At 47.3% G+C, this 21056-nt stretch overlaps 1 protein-coding gene across 2 annotated transcripts in view; it reads left to right on the plus strand.

Moving 5' to 3' along the window:
- LOC149362174 (uncharacterized) overlaps positions 1 to 20995 on the plus strand; it is a 64858-nt gene extending 43863 nt beyond the window's left edge. For both annotated transcript variants that reach the window (XM_089572935.1, XM_089572936.1), the window contains 9 exons: positions 3046 to 3237; positions 3966 to 4021; positions 5045 to 5191; positions 6421 to 6608; positions 7888 to 8078; positions 9642 to 9691; positions 12093 to 12428; positions 16236 to 16481; positions 17230 to 20995. In XM_089572935.1, the coding sequence (XP_089429061.1) occupies positions 3046 to 3237; positions 3966 to 4021; positions 5045 to 5191; positions 6421 to 6608; positions 7888 to 8078; positions 9642 to 9691; positions 12093 to 12428; positions 16236 to 16481; positions 17230 to 17736 (1913 nt within the window). In that variant the 3' untranslated portion in view covers positions 17737 to 20995. The remainder of the gene's footprint in view (positions 1 to 3045; positions 3238 to 3965; positions 4022 to 5044; positions 5192 to 6420; positions 6609 to 7887; positions 8079 to 9641; positions 9692 to 12092; positions 12429 to 16235; positions 16482 to 17229) is intronic.
- The last annotated feature ends 61 nt before the right edge of the window (positions 20996 to 21056 follow it).

Consider the following 21056-nt stretch of genomic DNA (forward strand, 5'->3'; position numbering starts at 1 on the left):
ATAATAAACCCCTGCCTGCAACAGTGAAATTTTGAGTGATCACAGTATTAAGTTTAATATGCTCAAAAAATTTCCTATAAGTACATCAAGAAACAAAAAAATTTTTGCCTCCTTAAATGTTGCTGAGAACGGCCACTGAAATTCAGGAGGGATGACTCTTCACTCGGTTTGGCAACCTGGAGAAGTATAGTTTGTATGATAAGGCATTCAAAACGCATGGTCGGCACGGTGACGGCGTTGCGGGGCTCTGCATTTATCTTTGTATCTGTCTTATGTGGTAATCTTTAGTGCGGCTCTCCTGAAACAGAAAGGGCACATGAAAGCAATTTGTTGAGGTACTTTTGTTCGTTAGCTTCTACTCATCTTTTTGTGTACTGCAGCATCATTTCTCATGTTGCATATCTGTTCTTTCATTTGTCTTTTTTTTTTCCATTATGCATTCATAATATCAACCCTCGCATTACAATCATGGTCTATTACACTCAGGTAAATGCGGTATCTTTCTTCTAATGTGCCGTTCCTTCCTGTGAAACTACGTGCTAACCAGATCAAGTAGCCACTGTTCTCAAGCTCCATGTTCATTTTCTAGCGTTGATATTTCACTCATTGGACTTGTGTTGCAGTCGGATACAAGTCAAGAAAAAAGCGGATCTTCCCCGTCAAATGACCTCCTTGAACCAATTCTCATGAACTTGTTAACCTGAGTAGCGTGACAGTGCGGGGAGTGGCAGATGTTATGACACTGGCATTGTTATGACACTCTCTGCATTGTCATGCTACTCATGCTAGCAGGTTCACGAGAATCGGCTGACGCCACTGGCTGGAAAAAGGTCCTTTGATGGGGAGAAGCTGCTTTTTTTGTTGATTTGTGTCCAACTATTGTGCATGACTGCCTTAAATGTAGTTGAGCAAAGGACACTGCGCTGCACACTGTTCTGTTCGTCCTTCGCTGAGCTGTGTTCAGGAGGGCAGTGCACGCTTGTAGCAATGTTTGGGGTGCACACCTGCAGCAAATAAATTTGCTGCATCAAGGTTCAACAAGAAAGTTTTTATCGTGTGTAATCTGTATGAGTCGTTTTCTCTCCTTTTCAGAGATGAGCACAAGAGATTTGTGCCTTGTGCGCTTTGCTTGTCCAGTTTTTGGATTCACAAAAAAAAGTGTGTTGTCCAAGGGCTGATATTAGGGGTGTGCGAATATTCAGAATTTCAAATAATAAGCGAATGTGTTGATATTCAGTTCATATTTGATTCAAGAAGTTGACATTCGAGAATTTCCAAATATTCGGCAGCGATCAAATACCGCGCCGACATTCATAAATCCAACTGTAGAATAACAACAGTAGTAGGACAAGTTATCCCAGGATCGAGTCTAAAGGGTCAGGAGGACAGTACAAAGTCTTTTTTGCTTTTCTCCAACATTTATTGTGTAGACTGATAGCTGCTAGGCTTACCTGATACAAAAGTCCGCTAGTGGGCTTTTCCACATATCACACATTATGAGAACAAGATGGGCAGCGCTGTTTTTTGTTTGATCTTTCCAGATTTGTTGCATACTTAACACCCACACCCATGACACTCGTCCTGTCGCCTTTACAGCTCTTCTAGCATGAGCTCAGTTACCTTGTTTTGGTCAACAGTGATATATGGGAAAGCCTTGTTGGATTTTGTATGGGGCTCCCAAAGGCAGCCTGAGTTAAGGTGTCACAGGCAGAGCAAGTGAGCGTGTGATAATCCAGCCTGTTGAATGGTGAATCGTAACCCGTGCACCTGTGACGTGTGCATAATGGCAGCTGTGACAGCAATAGAATGGCCGCTGTCGCTGGGCCAAACAATGGCCTGGCTCCGTAGTTTCACCTTCTGAGCTTCTTCACGAGGCTGCGATGACGGCGGCTTACAGCCATGCATTTGCCAGTCGTCCGAATCCATCTATGTGCCTCTTTCGAGCTCCATCTGGTGCGTTGCTGGTCTTTTTACAACCAGTCTCACCATTCCGGTGTTAATGTGTGTTCCCCTCGCTTAAGTACGCATTGTTCTGCCAGCATGGCGAAACTGCGCTCCTCAAGGGCTGCTTGTTGTTTTGTGTTATTAGAGACTCCTCTCGCAAGACTTCACCACATTTATGGAAGTTTTGTTGTTTCTTTTATAGGGGTTCAAAGCTGGGGGGGGGGGGGGGGGGTGATTTCTATAACTCGAGCTTCGGATAAACCGGTTGTTTAGTCCACTCCCCTCTGGTTTGAAAATAATGAAGTTTTACTCAGTATGTTATTTTTTTGTTCCCAGTCATGTGTCAATCCATAGATTTCATTTTTTCGCTCATTTTGTGTCACCACCTTACAGGTAGCATACTGTTATGTTGTCTAATCAAGCAGTATACTCTTCTGCGCATGTCGTTTTTTTTTTTTATGGTGCTCAGTCAGCCTAGTTTTATTTATTTATTTAGTTATTAGTATCGCCTCACAGGCTCCAAGAATGGAGTATTGTGTGAGGAGGGGATTACATAGATAAGGGTAATGACAGGAGCATGAGCAACACGTTTATACAAAAACTTATTGACTGTTAGTACCGGTCACTGAAAAGTTTTGTTTGTTTTGGTTGTAAATACCACACCTTATTTAAAAAAAAAAAATTAAGGACAACAGTGTTTTCCTGTTTGTTTATCATCTGAAATTTTTTTCGTGCTGAAGAAATATTTGATATTAGAAGGCATTTTCTTTCTTCACGTTCGTATTCAATTCGTATTAGAAAATTTCAATATTCGTGCATCCTTAGTCGATATCAATCTCGGCAAGTACCAGTTTTGCTGGAGATTCTTGTTTCCGCAGTGCCTCTCAGCTTGATGCAATTAGTACTAGTCATTCAGTGTTAACTGTGGGGCTGTGGAAACCTACCCAGCAAACCAAAAACCTCTCGGAGACGTCTAGCTAGACGTCTCTGAGAGGTTTTTGGTTTGCTGGGTAAGGAGTAGCTGCCCCGACAGAGCTCACGGCACGACGTCTTTTCACAAGTCGTTGATTGCCTGTCTCCTCTCACCTGGGCGTTCCCCAGAGATGGTGTTGGACAGGGCGGGGACCGAGTATGCGTGCCCGCTGTGTGGCAAGCTGTTTGAGCGGGCCCTGAAGCGGGACCACCACGTGGTGCGCAAGCACACCAAGGCCTACCCGCTGCAGTGCACCATGTGCCGACGGGGGTTCATGTTCCAGAAGAACCTCGACAAGCACTTCCAGGACGCCCACCACAGTGAGTGTCCACAGGCAGGGTAGAAGGCACGCACAGTTTTCTTGTCCAGACTGGGTGTGAGTGAAAACTGAACTCAAAAGGGTGGTAAGGTGGAAAGTTGGGCGAGTTGAATCTTATTCATGATGTAGTTAGCACCAAAAACGAGGACCAAAGTTAGTTAGTTAATAATAACAATAATAATAATACTTTATTTCCACCAAATCAAATACAATTTGATGGAGGAGGGGAGAAAAAAAGCGGCTATCCGCTTGACGGAGTTCTCCTCTCCTGTTCAGACGGCAGTGACAGAAAACGAGGAACTAAATTGAACATCAAGTCATACATGAATAAAAACATCAATATAAGCAATGTCTATAACCGAACAGAATACGCAGAAATCAACAAGGGGTATCAGCAACGAATAAGGGGTATCAGCACAGTAGACACAACAAAGCACTCGTGTTGTGTCTTTCTCCCACATTGGTCCTCGTTTTTGGCGCTAACTACGTCATGTCAAAAGGGTGGGCAATGTTTCTCTCGACTGTACACTCGTCAGTGCAAAGTTCCTCTCTGTGGCAAATGCAGCTGTACCTAGTCTATCAAATTTGACCTGCTGTCAGTTTAATTGACACGCATGAACCCCGAAAGGGTAGCACTACCAAACTGTACTGTCTTGTGAAGGCATGGTGCAGTTTGCATGTGGAGCTATCATCTCCTTAAAAAAAAAACATGTTTTCGTTCTTGTGCAGGTCACTACATGGTCACGACAGCACCTGCCTCGTCCGCAGGCGCACAGCAAGAAGCTGTGAGTCTTTTCGACGGGTTCTTTTCAGGGATTACAGTGCATGGGAGTACTGACTCGGCTACTCGCCAGGGTGGTTGCTCTGTGTTCTTAATGGGACCCTAAAATGATTTTGATGCTGATGCAGACAAACCCACTTATAACAGTACTGGTTATAACGATATATCGGATGTAACAATGATCAGTCGCGGCAGCATCAGCTTTACCATGTATTCTATGGTAAAATAAACCGCTTATAGCAATGCTGTCATAGCACATTATCGGTTATATCAATTAAATCTGGCCATTGAGTGCCAACCATAAAAGAAACAAGAACATGGCAAAGCAGCATGTGTGTTGTCACATCTTCCCCTATTTTTCACTAACTTGGCCACGATCCCCGCTGCGCAGATTTCACGCATCCCAAGGGTAGCGTTACTGCGTCAGGCGAGCTGCTGCGTTGCTGCATTGGTCATATTTCTGCCTTGAGGCTTCATTAATGTGCCCAGCTGTCTGTACTGCATACTGTTGTTTGCTTCATTTGATATCGGCTCCACATTGGGACATCTACTTTAAACAGGGAAACAAAAACTGTGTGGGAAAACAGATTAATGTTTATGCTTCAATTATTGCACCATTATGACAAATTGTGGCCATCATTTGGGAAATGGCTGAAGCGAACAAAATGCACATGCGTGACCCAGAGCACTGACATGGTCTGTCTTTATTCCTTTTCTGTCTTGCGCCTCGGAGCAGCTGTGCCTCTTAGTGTCACGTTCTTTCTCCGCACATGACAGTGCACCAGTCCTGAACTGACGTGAGCAGGAACAAGACGCACAAAAAAATTCTTGCAGTAAAGATGCCCGAGAATGCATTGTGGTCCCACAAAACAAGCAAGCAGGGTTGCAGGGTTGTTGGGAGCAGTTTTGCAGTAGCAGTAAATTTAAACAAAGGTGCAGTAGAGGCAAGAACAGCGCTGACTGGAATGCCAACAGGAGTCTGAGGATGATGAGAGCCCCCCCTGAGGTCTTGAACTGTGTGCTGCAGGCGTCTGGGCCCTGCCTGCCGCATTTCAAGTGCAACTACTGCACCTACGTCGGGGCTGCCCTGGAGGACATCCAGGGGCACCTGTCCTCCCACCCAGAGATCCGCTTCTACGCCTGCGACCACTGCGACAAGGAGTTCTCGAGCGAGGTAAGTCGTCTCCACTTCCCCACTGCTGAGAGTCCACTTAATTCTCTTCTTCCGCACGATGCTGCACCAACAGTGTGTTGAACGTTCGACTATGCTCTACGTTTAGGCAAGTAAATTACTGTTCACTTAACGTGCAAGTAGCTAAAGAACTGGAAGACAAGTGCCAACAAAGTGCCCTTCATTCATCTCCAAGTCATTCATTACATGTCCCGGTGTTGATCGTCGCAGGTCGACACTTTGCCGGCACTTCACCGGTCTATTGAGCAGTTTTACTGTTTAGCACTGCGATAGCTTTTAGAAAAACCTTGTAACAAATCTTAACTGCAGTTTTATAGCAGGCTCTGGGTAGAAGACCTTCAAGTCTCTGCAAGCAGGTAGTAGTAGATTGCTGCATCTTTTACATTTATATGTGAACACTTATCATCAAGCTTAAGGCGGGCATAACAAAAGTGCACATGTAAGACTGCTTGTTTCTTGCAGTGGCCCTGTAAACCTCTAGTTTTAATTAGCACGTAACTGAGACCAGTCACCCTTGCATGGTTTCAGAGAGCATCAACTGCAACAAATTCAATAGCTGCTGCACACTCCTTTCACCCTCCTGTGAACTCGTGCTTTACTTACAATGCCCGCTGGCAGTGCAGGCCTTGTTGCCTTCACTTTGGTGCTGTCCTCCCCATGTAAGTTGATATTCCAACTCACTACAGCAAGACTTTTGTTTGAGTTACACAGTTGGTGAACTGACATAGCTAATGGAACACAACATCTTGTCTATTGTGTTTTCTCTTCCTTTCTTGCACCATTGTATTCCAACTCACAGTTGATAATGCATGCAGCCTCAGTGGAGATTCTTCAAAGGGGTTTCATAGCTTGCGAATGCTCAACCATTTTTGTGATTCTACTTCCCAGTGATGAGGCAAACCACTGGCTGCTTGGCATCATTTCTAAAGACTATCCTTCTGTGGCCCAAAACAGCAATAAATGTAATGGCATGTATATTTTACCTACACTGGATGGCTGATAAGCCTTCATTGCTACTGCCAGAGCAGCTGTGGACTGTCTCCACCCTGGCTTGGGAGGGAGACCTTGAGAAGCTTCTCTCCGGAATGCTGGGGAAGACACAGCCCATTGAAAGAGCTTTCTTAGCCTCCTGCAGACTGCTGTTTCTAGATTCCTTGCTGCATGGAGAGGTTTGGCTATGCTACAGCCATGCTCTCGCGCTGCACCAACAGATCCGGTACCAGCGGCATGTGGAACGACGCCGGTGCCAGCAGCGTCCCCAGTGTGACCAGTGTGGCAAGTGTCTGAGCAGCAAGACAGCGCTGCGCAACCACCAGCTCTGCCACGGCCAGGACCGCAGCTTCAGCTGTGAACAGTGTGGGGAGAGCTTCAAGACCAGCACCACACTCAAGTACCACCAGTGAGTGCCTCCATGTCGGCACTGCAGAGTACTGCTGATAGATCAGGCAAGCAGTGGAGCCAGCCTGCAAAAGTCTAAATCAAGTGCAATACTATATATATTGCGCTGCACTTGTGGTTTCTGATGCATCATGGCTGCTGTGTTGAGGCCGCTGCAGCAGATGATCTCCTCATCTACCTTCAGGCTGAGTGAAATGGGTCTGTGATTTGAGAAGAGCTGCTCACGTCCTAAGAGCCTGTGCTTGCAAATTGGAAGTCTCTGCTTTGCCATCCATTGCTGATTTTTTAACCTGGGAGTGGTATCAATAGGGCTCCACTGCTGCCCCCTACAGGGAGCTTGCAGAGGCTGTGCTGCTTTCAAAATAGCGTGATGAGAGCATTTTAGGCATTACGTTTAGTGAAGATGACACAGTGCCCGTGACAAAATGTGTAGCGCTTTATACACAAGGCCGGAATGAAGTAAGTGGAAGTAAGTTACCGAAGCAGTGGCCTTGTGGCAGAGCAGGTACCCACCGGCGATACAATGGGTACACGCTTTCTCCTGCCTCATGCTCAGCTTTTCTGGGTGAAATGCTTGCAAAAAGAATCTGGACCACTGTTCCATTGACGGGCCAGTGATTCGTTCCGCCGTCAAACAACCCTAAATCCGCCTTGTGCGGTAGAAGCTAATTTGTGGCCCTTTTTTTCTGATCCGTCAAGGCAACTGTGGTCTAAGGCCCTTTTCCCAAGCATTTCACCCTGAATAAGCCGAGCACCAGGCCAGGGGAAATCTTGTACCCATTAAAGAAACTGGTGGGTATCCGGCGGCGCGGGGGATCGAACCCAGCACCTCCCAAATGCGAGGCAGATGCTCTACCACAAGGCCACGCTCTCTGTCCTTCGTGTGTATTTTAACGCTAGCAATATGTCGCAGTCCGTGGATCAGAAGCACCAAATAGCCCTACTTTACTCTTTAATCATGTGTTATCCACTTTTCTGCGTCCTTATGTTTCAAGCACTACTAGTTTTGTCATCACCCACTCATCCTGTTTTACAAAATGCTGTGGGAAGCTTTTTTTATTTCATTTTGTCAGGCACATAGATTGCGTGTAAAGGAGTGATATACAGATGTGTAGTGGCTACACAGCATTGCAATTTCATGCAGGGACTTGCTTTCTCCCTGGACTGCAACGACAGCAGAACCAGTGTGCCGTATACTGTGGAAAGACAGAAGTGCTGTCAGAATGCAAAATGGGTCCTGAACTGTAGCCCAGTGAATGCATAGCGTCCCCTTTACGCAGGCAGGCGAAGCATGGCACCAGCCGGGCGTTCAAGTGTGAGCACTGCTCCAAGGGCTTCAACTTCCTGGCGCAGAAGAAGCGCCACGTGAGCCGCGTCCATCTCCGCCAGACCAACCACGTGTGCTCCCTGTGCCCCATGCGCTTCATGACGCGGCGCGAGCTCATGCTGCACCTGCTGTGCGGACACAAGTGTGCGTACCATCTGTTTACCCAGCCCCAAACAAGGAGTTGTAGAGGTTCTAGGAGACCTGTGGTTTCTCAAACGGCTTGAGTGTATCCTGCGGAAAGCAGAGGAGGTAGAGTAAAACCTCGTTGATACGTTTTTCAAAACAACTCTCTCAAATGCTAGAGCACCATTTTTATTTTGTTGTTGTAGTTGTGGTTGATGATGCTTCGCCTCCTTGCATCGAGGCACTGCGGAGAAGCGACCATGGCGGGTGGCTGCCTCTACATTTTAGCTTGTCACGTCGATGCCCGCATGCTTCCATTGCACGTGTGTGGCTGTTCAATTAACGTATTATACGATGACAGTTTGTCAAAACTTTAGACGTAGTAGCCGGGAAATTGTGTTATCTAGGAACGTTATAACCGGGAGTAATATAGCGTAACTTGGCTAGACATTTTTAAAGTCTGCGATTTTGAGCGTATGGACCGGGAAATAGCGTGAACCGGGAATGTGTCAATGAGCTTTTACTGTGGTTGAAGGATATGATGCAGTGTAATGGTTTCGAATAATACAGCATTAAGGTTTTTACTTAAGGTTAAGGTTATTACTGGTTATGTGACAGCCATCAATTAGATTGATGATATACAACGAGGTACCTTCTGCGCACTGTTCTTTTCGCATGCTCGACTAAATTCCAAAGGGGCCTAGTAAAGCTTCGCACGCAGTTCAGCTGATGCTTACTCCCAGGGAAGATGTCAGGAAATCTTTCTTTGTCAATTCGGAAGCACTAATGAACTGACTGTCTGCTTAAATTTCAATACTTTCTGACACTGAAGGTTTATTTATTTATTTCCAAATACTGTTAGCCCTTGCGAGCAGTTACAGGGTGGGAATGGTATAATCAGTCAGTACAACACAGTTCCAGCTCTTTTACAAAAGTTTCAAGGGAACAAGTTTTGTTGAATACGTGTCGGTCAAGGTTATTCCATTCTATAATTGTTTTAGGCAGAAACGAAAACTTATAGACATCAACTCTCGGCATGTATGACATAACTGCGAAGGGATGGTTAGTACGCGATGACAGTCTTCCGGGTGGTCGCAAGTACAAGCTGGAATCCAGATTGAACATATTGTAATAAAGCTAATAAAAAAACTTTAGCCTAGCAATTTTTCTGTGAATAGCCAATGTGGGTAACTGTGCTCGTAAAAGAAGTTCTGATACGGACTGCGTTCTTTGGTAAGACAAAAATATAAACCTTACTGCCAATCTTTGAACACGTTCAACCTTTTCTACAAGATATTGCTGATTCAGATTTCAAATTATGCTTGCGTATACCAGAGCTGGTCTTACTATTGATTTATTGGCTTTGTTGCTAACTCACCTTCTGATGTGATAGTCCTGTTAAAGATTCAAAGTGGTTGACCTTTTCTGCTTGCACTGGTGTGTGTCTGTGGTGTACTTAAACAGGGTGTGCCTAGATAAATGTGGCAAGTGCAATTTGCAGATCCGCCTAGGTGTTCTTGTATGTTCGATTCATAATCTGATTGCACGATGTACTCTTCTAAATTTTTTTTTTTTCATGTGCAGTCCAGCCAGAAACATCGGAGAAAGGGGGTGCCCTGATGCCTGATGGAACGGTTAGTCTCTCTTTTCCTTCCTTCTAGAATTTCCAGCATGCACCAGTGCTCCCAGAAACTTATCATTTTGCTCGGTTGTAACCTGGCTTCTTTGCAGCATGTGTAATGCTCGTGAATTACAGTGTCCTGCATTGACCTCGTGTGCTTTGAATGTCCCACCGTCACTTGCTTTGTCAGAGCATTAAGTATTAGAAGGAGTCGCACTTAGAGGAAAATGTTGCACTAAGTTGAGTTGTCTTCATCAGGAATCGTGGGGGCTGTAGGATCAAGACCAGCGATCTTTTGGCTTCTACATGGGATTTTTGAAAGGTGACAGAGAAGTAAAATTAGAAGTAAGATTAGGTCATCAGAGTCTTGCCAGTACATCTTGAAACATTGTAAATGAGCTAGTGGCTGGGACAATAAACAGGAATGTGCATTCAGACTTAACAGTGTCACACTATTGTGGTGTTGCTAGTGTTATCATGTGTTCCCTTTGTAATGACACACAATACCTTTCCATCAAACCTTTGGTTGTGTCTGTGAACATCTGTTTGGGCTCTCGGTTGGCTCACTGGGTATTGGGGATTGGGGGGGGGGGGGTTCTGTATGTGGAGCCTTCATTTCTAAACTCTTCATTTGTGTGTTCATACTGCTTTACTCCAGAATACCCAACAGTCATGGAGTTCACAGAGCATTGTGGCAGCAATCTGAATACTGTGCTTCAAATCTTGCTTTGCATTAAGCAGCTTTTTGTCAGACGACATGGTGTGGAAGCAAAAAATAAAAACCAGACACACAAAAAACAACAACAGAAGCACCAGCTTTCTCTTCTTGCGGATAAAACCTTTGAGACCATCCTAGCCATCATGCATGCTTGCCTAACCTTGAGAGTGGTTTGTCTGTCGTTTTTGTTATGGAATAGCTACAATAATTGTCATTGGCATGAACATAACCTGTTGTGCTTCGCTAACCTAACCACAGGTGCAGACACATATACACACAGTGCACTGAGTCGCCGTCATCATCAGCCTGACTACACTCACTACAGGGCCTCTCCCATATCTCTCCAATTAACCCTGTCTTGTGCCAGCTGTGGGCACCCTATCCCCGCAAACTTCTTAATATAATGCTTCCATCTAATCCTGTGCTTCTCCCTTGCACCGAGTAGAAGCAAGCAAACATTGCAGGAGTTTGTGTGGAAGTGGATGATCTTTCCTGAAACAAGCGATGTCTGCCCCAAGGGCATCTTATGAAAACGCGTTCACTCTCTGGGATCTCTTGCTTAGCTCACACCTTGTTGGGACATAAGTCTGCCGAACTGAACAGCATTCTCTGTGTGTAAATAAACACTGCCCTTTTTCCCCAGTCAACTGCCTATGAGATGCCAGTGAGTGAGGAGACAGGTAGTGCAACAGTTGCATTCAGGATGGTGGGAAGACTCGGATCAGCGTATTTCGCTTCCTTCCTTTGTCGAGGGCTCTGGTTCTTCGAAGCTGTTTGAACCATTCAAAAAAATTTTGGGTACAGTTCCTTGAGTGACAAAATTCTGGTGCTTTCGGTTCAGGGATGACTGCAGAAGTCTTGATGCAAATGTGCTGATCAAGTTGCTCTGCCATTGCGAATGCCGCACCAGTACTGTAAATCTCCTCATTTAATCACGTCTTGGTGCCACACAAGTGGACAGAAATGAGGGCTATGATTTCTGTATGTAATGTTAGCTTGTCACTGTAGCAGACAGCTAAATCGAGCGCAGTCTGAGCCACAGGTTTCCGGAGTCCATAAATTAAACACTTTCTAGATAGACATTGTATTCTGGTGTTCTCTAAACTGAACTCTCTAGTCAGCACCTGTTTATGTTTTAACGCAACAGTGTTAACAGCCCCTGTCGCAGAAAAGCCAGTGTCAGCGATGGCGGCGTTGGCCATGAGCGAAAAATCCCAGAAGCATTAATAAAACCGAGCAGGAAATTGGTCGAGTTGAGGAATCGAACCAGGGCCTCCAGAGTGCGAGACGAGCACCTAACCACTCCGCCACGCCAGCTCGATGGTTTGGAATGAACAAAGGCACGTCTAGTGAATACGGTGTCTTCAGTCACTCCTATCTTCCTCCCTTCCCTTACTTATAGCGCGGTGCAGGTGTCCACCAAGATATGTAAGACAGATACATTTCCTTTCCTCAGAAACCAATTTTACCGATGAGGAAGGTGTACAGCCGAATGGGCGATGGCGTTCTGTGGACTCCCTGGCAGCGTTGCAAGACGCTGTCATGTTCCACTCTTAACGGAAAAGCTTAAGCGTTCTCCAAATTTTTGTCCTTTGTCCTATGCTTTTTCTTCGAGCCTTCCTTGTTCTCTTCACCTGTGAAGCAGCTGTTGGAGCCTTACATATGCACCCTCCCCACCTCTCCCGTCTTTGTGCAGAGTGCGCCCAACCTGAAGCTGTTCCGGTGTGAGCACTGCACGTACATGTCGTACAGCCGCAAGGGCTACCTGCGCCACCTGGTGGACCACACGGGCGTGTGGCCCTTCGCGTGTGACCTCTGCAGCAAAGGGTTCATCGAGCGCAACCAGGCCGAGCGCCACATCCGCACCGCGCACACCAGCGAGAGCTACCCGTGCCCCCGCTGCCCACGCGTCTTCGTGCTGCCCTCCAGCTTCCAGGAGCACCTGCAGGCGCACGAGGAGCAGCGGGGAAGCGCCTGCCCACAGTGCGCCAAGTACTTCGAGACCCAGGGCCTGTATGACCTGCATCTGCAGGTATGCGCAGGCACCTGCCTGTCTCCTCTCGACCGACTGTTGCATCGATCAGCGAAAATCGAAAAAGAATTATTTCGGCCTAACTGCTCGCTTGTTAGGGCTTCAATATTGCACCAAGGTGGCATTTGGTGGTCAGTTTTGTTTCACACTTCGTTTGTTTGGGGTACTTGCCTGATTCGGTCAGCATTAATCAAAAATCTCCATTGTCTATGGTGACGGTGGACCGAAAAGGCAAGGTTTTGCAGCAGTCGTACCCGTAGCGCCATCTGTGCCCGCCGGAGGAATGAGAGCTCTAGCATTGAGGCTGCAGCGAAACGCAAGAGGGGTGAAAGTGGCTGTGCGGTTGGTTTGAAAGTGCTTTCTTGGCTATTTTATCAGAATTGGGTGCAGAAAACATTGCACGCAACTGCCCCTCCCCTCCCTTGCGCATCCCCCATGAGTTTCTCCGCAGCCTCCCTGCGCGGTAGAGTGGTTGTTCGTCGGTAGGGCGCATGATGGCGCTACCGGCATCATTACTGCGAAAGCTTGTAGTTTTGGTTCGCCATCGCCACAGACGATGAAGACTTTTGATTAACCTTGACCGAATCAGGCAAGTACTCCACTTAAACGTAATATAAAACAAAACTCACCACCAAATGCCACCTTTGTGCAAATTTTGAGCCATAACAAGCGGGCAGTTAGGCTGAGGAAATTTTTTTTCAATTTTCTCTGATTGATGCAACTGTCGGTATAGTTCAGTAATGTGGAAGTGGCAAAGAAAGTGACAACATCTATGCTGTGCTACGTAATGTGCGAAACACAGCCATAGCTGTTAGACTCATGTGGCACGCAAAGATGCTGTAGAATGTCATGGAGCAAAACAAGCTCCGCTGGCGTGACACCTGGTTGTGAGCACAACGCATTGACATGGCACTGTGCGTTCCATCTGCATTCATAGCGTGCAGCGTAGCACTGACGCACATGCTGTGTCACACTGCTATCGACGCATGCATATATCGTCTATTCCCACCACGTGCTATTGGTTACTACACACATCGTGGTTCGCGTGCTTCCTTGACACTGGTGCCCCATACCGGCTTCTCCGTGCGGTGTACCCTGTCACTACGCCTGTGCAGCAGTGGTGGACGTCTCCCCTTGTCCTAGATTCCACACTGCTTCATTCTTGCATTGCTGTGCTGCTTCTTCTTCCTGTGCTTTTTGCAGTGCTTCGTTGTGCCAGCTGCGCCAAGCACTGCAAATGGTGTTCCTCTCCCCCCTCCTCTGTAGCTTCCACAGTGCTGCACAGTGCGGGCGCTGGTACTAGCACCTATCACATTAAAAGGCAGCGATGCAGGAGTTGTGTGATAAGGCAGAGCAAACTTGATCACACAGAATCAAGTAGGGATGAAAGTTTAGAGTGGTGAGCCTGTGTTACGACAGCCAGCCAGGGTGCACTCAGTTTCAGTCAGGCCCTGGGAAAGTAGGCCACGGTGGAAAGGCGGCAGCATTCTGGAAGCTGAAGCCACTGCCTATGTATCCTCAAAGGCGCAGTTGCAAACCCTTGTGGACAGACATCTTCTCCGCTTCTCCGTGCGGTGTACCCTGTCACTACGCCTGTGCAGCAGTGGTGGACGTCTCCCCTTGTCCTAGATTCCACACTGCTTCATTCTTGCATTGCTGTGCTGCTTCTTCTTCCTGTGCTTTTTGCAGTGCTTCGTTGTGCCAGCTGCGCCAAGCACTGCAAATGGTGTTCCTCTCCCCCCTCCTCTGTAGCTTCCACAGTGCTGCACAGTGCGGGCGCTGGTACTAGCACCTATCACATTAAAAGGCAGCGATGCAGGAGTTGTGTGATAAGGCAGAGCAAACTTGATCACACAGAATCAAGTAGGGATGAAAGTTTAGAGTGGTGAGCCTGTGTTACGACAGCCAGCCAGGGTGCACTCAGTTTCAGTCAGGCCCTGGGAAAGTAGGCCACGGTGGAAAGGCGGCAGCATTCTGGAAGCTGAAGCCACTGCCTATGTATCCTCAAAGGCGCAGTTGCAAACCCTTGTGGACAGACATCCTGGTGATTGGCAGCAGTGCTCATCTACTTGTGACTGAGCCATGCGTGATCGGTCTCGAGAAGAGAATGGCAAATCAGTCTCTTGTGTTGCACTCCACCCACTAAAGTGTTTGCTTGCCATTCGGAATTGCATTCAATCATTCGAAAGATCGGTGCACGTATTAGTCGAACCATGCAAACATTTGAGCTTTAAATTCAGATCAACTAATAGGGTAACTTGTGTGTACTAAAATTATCGGGTACTTGTTCCAGCCAGTGTAGAGGCAGGGTGCTGTAAACCTCTTTTTACATGCTTCGAACCAAACTCTGAATAAATGCCATTTTTTTTTGTTACCTTTGCTTTGTAAAGTAGTTTTGTTACCATGTTTGTGTATCATCATGATGATCAGGTTCTCAACTCAGAATCCACATGATGTGCACAAAGCAAGCTACACTAGACGGTTGCATGTTTTGAGGCACATTTTGTAGCTCACTTAGTTTCAGTCCCAAAACAACTAAAGCTTCATGTGCTGTCTCCTGCTACTACAGTAAAGCCTTGATAATATGTGACCAGGTTATTCATAATCCTCGTTAATTCAGATTTTTTGTGGTTCTGACATTTGCCATGCAAATTTTACCGGGTAGATTGAGAAGTCAATGCACTGCTGATCAGATAGTTCATCAAGATAATTTGCATCCTCGTAGTAATGCCTGGCCTGCAAACTGGCTATCGGAATGGCCCCTTCTGATTTGCTCGCCACTGCTTTTCCCGCATCTTACCATCTGCCTTGTACATTCGTCAATCAGTGCTCTACGTATCAAAGGTCTAGAATGTGACTGAATTCTCCACTAGTGTAGTGCATTAAATAGCTTATGTCGATGTGTGTAACGGAGTGGATTCCAAGAGAAGGCAAGCGTAGCAGGGGGTGGCAGAAAGTTAGGTGGGCGGATGAGATTAAGAGGTTTGCGGGAATACGGTGGCCGCAGCCGGCGAAGGACAGGGTTAACTGGAGAGACACGGGGGAGAGGCCTTTGCCCTGCAGTGGGCGTAGTCAGGCTGATGATGGTGATAATGATGATGTGCACAGGGGGAACACACTAGCATATTTGGCACCCAGAAGATCAAAATGCATGCGACAAACCTGTGTGGTCCGACTGAGACCAACATGGCACCTTTCCCTGCCAACCATTTCATTTCATTTCATTTATTGAACCCTCAAGGCCAAAGGCATTAAAGAGGGGAGTGGTTACAAAAACAAGAAAATATATAAATAGATGCAACACATGATACAAAACAAAGTATTATCATATTCCTGTTATACAATGCTAGCTAGTGCAGAACGAAAATGCTGGCTATCACTTATGTCGACGATATCTGCGGGAAGGCGGTTCCATTCGCGTGATGTACGAGGCAAGAAAGACTGAAATGCAGTTACAGTGTTACACGTTTCAATGCCAACTTTGTGACGATGATCAATGCGGTTTGACACGTATCTGGGGGAGGAAATGAGGGCATCATGTAGCATGGGATGATGGTATAGTTTATGAAAGAGGCTCAAATGAATTGTCTGCCGGCGGGATGCTAAAAGAGGCAAAAAAAGATTAGCTTCCATGCTTGTTACACTTGCGGTACGGTTAAAGTTGGACAGGATAAAACGAGCAGCGTTATTTTGAACTAGCTCAAGCAAAGTTATCAGTTTTTCATGATGGGGATCCCATATGGCGGCAACGTATTCCAGATTAGGGCGTATTAGTGTTTTATGGTGGTAATGTGGCTGGCGATGCAGGCGCACTCCCGGGAGCTGCACTACCGGTGCCACACGTGCGGCCAGGGCTTCAACAAGATTGCCTCGCTCAACTTCCACGCCATCGTGCACAAGCACGAGAAGGCGGGCCCCAGCACCTGGAGCCACGCATGCGAGGTGTGCAAGAAACGCTTCAAGTACCCCGGCAGCCTGGCCGCCCACCGCTACCGGCACTCACAGGACACCGTCTTCAAGTGCGACCTCTGCCAGGTCACCCTCCACTCAGAGGTGGGCCTCTTCCTTTTCAGGTGGCAGCTCACGGAAGGTGCCTTTTGCGCATTGTTTTCTCTAAACAACCGGGACAGCATGCACTTGTATCATGTAGACAAAACAAGCTGACTGGCTACTACTGAGACAAAATAGTCTCAGATATGTTTCCACTCATATGAGAAACATCATAAGTAAGTAAAACAGCGACTAGACACGGGACGAAGGGAGAACAACACAGCACAAGGCGCTTCTTCCTTCGTCCCGTGTCTAGCGCTGTTTTACTTACATAGGATGTACCAACTTGGCCAAGCCTCCGCCTTAACAACAGAGAAACATGGCCTAACTTCACATAATAAATCGGTACCATTAAATGCCTGGTGGCAGGCAGTGACGACAACTGATGCCCGCTTTGCCATTCAAGCACAAATGCTTTATGGGGACAGCGTGGTGCATGTGTTCTTATGGTGCCCTGACATTATGTCTGGCAGCATAACAATTCATCATCATTGCTGGGGGCAATGTAATGGCTGTGCTGACTTTGGAGGCACTTAATGTGGAGCTGAGAGTACCAACGTAGGTAGGCTAGCTGGAACTGTTATATGTCATCACAGATAGGTACGCGCGTATACTTTTAACGCATAAAATGGGCGTAGCCTCACTTGCGTGAAGCCTCTAAGGATGATCAAGTTATTTCTGCCTTCAGTATTGGGCGAGGTATAGCAAGGGCTCACATTCGACCCTTTCCCTTTTTCCTCCCCCATTGCAGGGTGTGTTTGAGGCGCACATGCGTCGCCACCGGGGCGAGAAGCCCTTCAAGTGCCCCTACTGCGACAAGGCGTTCACGCTGGCCATGTCGCGGCGGCACCACATCACCCGCTTCCACACGGGCGACTACCACATCTTCTGCCCCATGTGCCACAAGGGCGTCGTCTCCAACAAGATGCTGCGCCGACACGTGGTCCACGTGCACGGCAACATGCTGGGCGACACCGGCAAGCACACCAAGGCCGCAGCTCTGCTTCTCAACGCCGTCTCCGCCGTGGCTGCTGGAGGGGGCGACGCAGTGCTGGCCGAGGAAGAGGATGTGGTCGAGCTGCAGCACCATCAGGTCATCGCGGGCGCCGAGGCGGAAGACACGCTGAGCGTGGCTGACGACGGCACACTCACCGTTACGCTTACGGCCGAGACGCTGCCAGCCGATGCTCTGCTGCTGGGTGCCGTCGAGTCTGTGCAGGGCGTCGAGACTGTCGTCGAGACGGTCCAGTTCCAGTGAACATCAGTGTCGGGAGTGGCATAGGCGCCGCGGTTGTCTGCCACATTGTCGGTGACCCAGTGATGCAAGCCAAAGCAGCATGTCGGGCATGTCAGGCAGACAGCATGTCGCATGTCGGGCAGCATGTCAGGCATTCACAGAGCTATGCACATTGCCTTGAGAAACCTGAGCTCTCTGTTGCATGCGACAGATTCCGAGGCTTCAGGAACAGCATAGATCTTTTCAAGTGGACCGGTTTGCAGCGTGGAACTACTGGTTGCTGCCACCACAAATTTCGTGTACAGGATATGTTCTACGTTTTATATAATTATACATTTTGCCTGGAAGCAGTTTAAATACCTGCTTTGTGTGCCCGAATGATATTCTTCCAATGTAAATTTGATACATACTGCACATCAGCTGAAGGCATCAAATTTTATTGTCCCATGTGCAGAGGAGATAACATGCACTTGCACAGATCAGCATACTGATTCTTGAATATTTAAAGGTACTTTGTGAAACTTTTTGTGTCAAACTTTTTGTTCACAGCTCTTGGTGAATACCTGAGCTGTTAATAGCTTCGGTGCTAGCGGTATGCACCAGTGTATTTCTTGGTGTCGGAACATTCATGAGATGCCTAAAGGTGCATTTGTGGGGAGATCAGAGATGCTGATGTGGTTCTTTTCAAAGCTCCAAATTGCTTTGTTACATCTTGCCCACAAGTTCCCTTTTATATCCTTCCAAAATTTATAATTTCTGCAAACGTAGTCATATCAAGCACACTTCACATGAAGATGTTTGCAGGAATGCCAACAGTATAATTGACAAAACTATGTGCAGACTGTTGTTTTAAGGCTTCCTTCAGTTGTTTTGCAAGAATCCCAACGGAAAGCCAACATAGCTGTGTGAAGATTGCACAGTTAACCCTTTGCGGTCCGAAACTTTTACCCGCTTTCCGGCTGTCCTGGTCCGAAACTATTTTGCCAGTTTGTGGCGGCGCGATGAATAACACGAACTGTGGAAGAAAAACTCGCAGGATATTTATTTTTTCGCTTGCATTTTGCAGGCAGCTCCTCTACCGATATTTGAGCTGCGTGTGATAGCGCTCAAAGCAATCTCCTGGGTGCAGGCCAGGGTTGTTACTGCAGGTTTTGCAGAAAAACACAGTTTCCCTCCTGCCTCCTTTTGTTTTTCGATCGCTACAAACAGCACAGTCCTTGCTGTTTCGGCTTGGGAGCTTGTAGATGAAATGGCTCTTCCCATCTAGCCTTTCCTCGCACTCGTTCCGCGCAGATGGGCCTCGCTTTTTGGCTCTAGCCCTCACGTCACCCACCAGCTGTTGGATGAGGTTGCGGCGGTACTGCAGGTGTCGCTGTTCTTTCTCACCATGATTCTGCAGCTGTGTGCGCCTCAAAATAAAGCTATTGACAATGGAAACCTCTAGAAGCCAGAAGAAAAGCTTTCGCCACCATTTCATTGTCTTTCGACAGAATGCGTAGCTCGCACAGTAATGATCCGCACGGTCAACTGCACCCATATGTTCTGTATAGTCACATATGACCATTGGTTTCTTCGTTGTCACTTTCTTTCCTCCTGCTCGTGTCCTTGTCACTTCTTTCAGAGATACATTGTGGGAAGAACTAAGTACCGTCACTTGACGCTTGTCTCTCCAAGCAAGCACCATGTAGGAGTCTCCTTTTCTGTAGGCTGCCACTTCGCCCTTCTTCAGCTTTTTCTTGACCTGCTGTGGCATTTTCTTGCGATTTGGCATCACAGTACCAGTCAGTAGCACTTTCTGTAGAAGCAACTCCTCGGCAAGCATTGGCGAAGTGTAATACCTGTCTGTGTAGAGGTGGTAGCCACTCCCCGGTGTAGCTTGCTGCACTTTCTGGAGCAGGTGGAGAACAATCCGGCAGGTGAAGGGGAGGTCGGGGCGAATGAGACTGTCAGTTGTTGTGCTGCCGTAGTAGGGCTCAATTGCCGAAATGTACCCCGTTAGGCAGTCGGCAAGTGCGAAAACACGCATGCCCCATTTTGTTGGCTTTTGAGGATTATAGCATTTGAACGAGACACGGCCCTTGAAACCAACGGTGCTCTCATCGATACAAATTTTGGGGCCGGCTCTGAAATGCTCTCTGCATTTCACGTCGATGTATTGCACAACGTCCCTGATCTTGCTCCCGCGAGTTGCCGGCCGACCTGAAGAGGCATCATGGCATGGGGCAACGTGCAACATCCAAAAGATTTGCAGAAATCTTTTCCGGCAGAAAACATGCGGAAAGAAAGGCATCTTGTTTAGAATATCTTGGCTAAAATACTCCTTCAGTTCTGGTTTTGGATTCAAAGCCATGTTTATAATTACTCCCAGAAAAGCTTTGAATTCTGTCAAGGTCACGTCTTCCCAGTCCTTCCAAATTGAGTTCTTTGGAAGCTCACCGGCACTCGAAATCTTCTCACGTGCATACCGGTTCGTTTCGCGCACAATATTGTCCATCAGCTCGTCTGTAAAAAACAGCTGAAAATAATCCAGCTCACAGTTGAGATTGCAAGCGCTTACTTGTGATCCTGCGTTCGCGACAGTGAAGGGAAGTTGAGGAAAATCAGGCACATTATCCGCGTACACTTTCCAGTCCGCAGCACGTGGTCGCGCACTGCTCACTTGTGTGTCAACAGAGGTGCTGTCTCCACCGCCGTCGTCGTCTTCGTCACTAGCTTCTGTCGAATCACTGTCATCACTATCTGATGGAGGCACGTAATTCTCTTCCTCACTGAAGTCATCATCGCTTTCACTAAATGCACCACCGTAAAACGCACGCGGTGAAAAAGTTGCCATGCTTAGCAGCGAACCGCGCGAACGTTCTGTTTCGCGCCCGAGAGCGCTCTCTTATCCAGAAGCTGTGCTGAACATTGTGCTGCACCCTAGTGCAAAGAAAGTAAAATTCAACAAATAAAGTTTACTTAACTCTCTATAGATGGCGCAGCATGTAAAACAAAAATGCGCACGAATCGCAGTGAGAAAAACCGCGAAATTTAAACCGCGAACTCCCTTGTCGGGCGGTGCCCGACAGCGGACCGCTACGGCCATGTTGCCTTGTCGGGCCCTGCCCGACAACGGACCGCAAAGGGTTAACCTCACCTCTGCTGCCTGAGTCAACACATACATGTATATCTACTGTTGTCGAGCATGTCGTTTCCAGCGCTTGGCTGAATGCAGTGTGCCCTTTTTCTTTTGATTGTATCGAATTGTACTGTTGCCAGATTAAATGGCTGTTTCATACAATTAAGTGATCAGTCTCATGTTATTTTAATGAATCAGTTGGTAGTTACTGCTAGAACTGTGG

This window comes from Amblyomma mixtum, chromosome 2 (genome assembly GCF_055824585.1).
Source record: "Amblyomma mixtum isolate Tamu chromosome 2, ASM5582458v1, whole genome shotgun sequence".
Lineage (NCBI taxonomy): Eukaryota > Metazoa > Arthropoda > Arachnida > Ixodida > Ixodidae > Amblyomma > Amblyomma mixtum.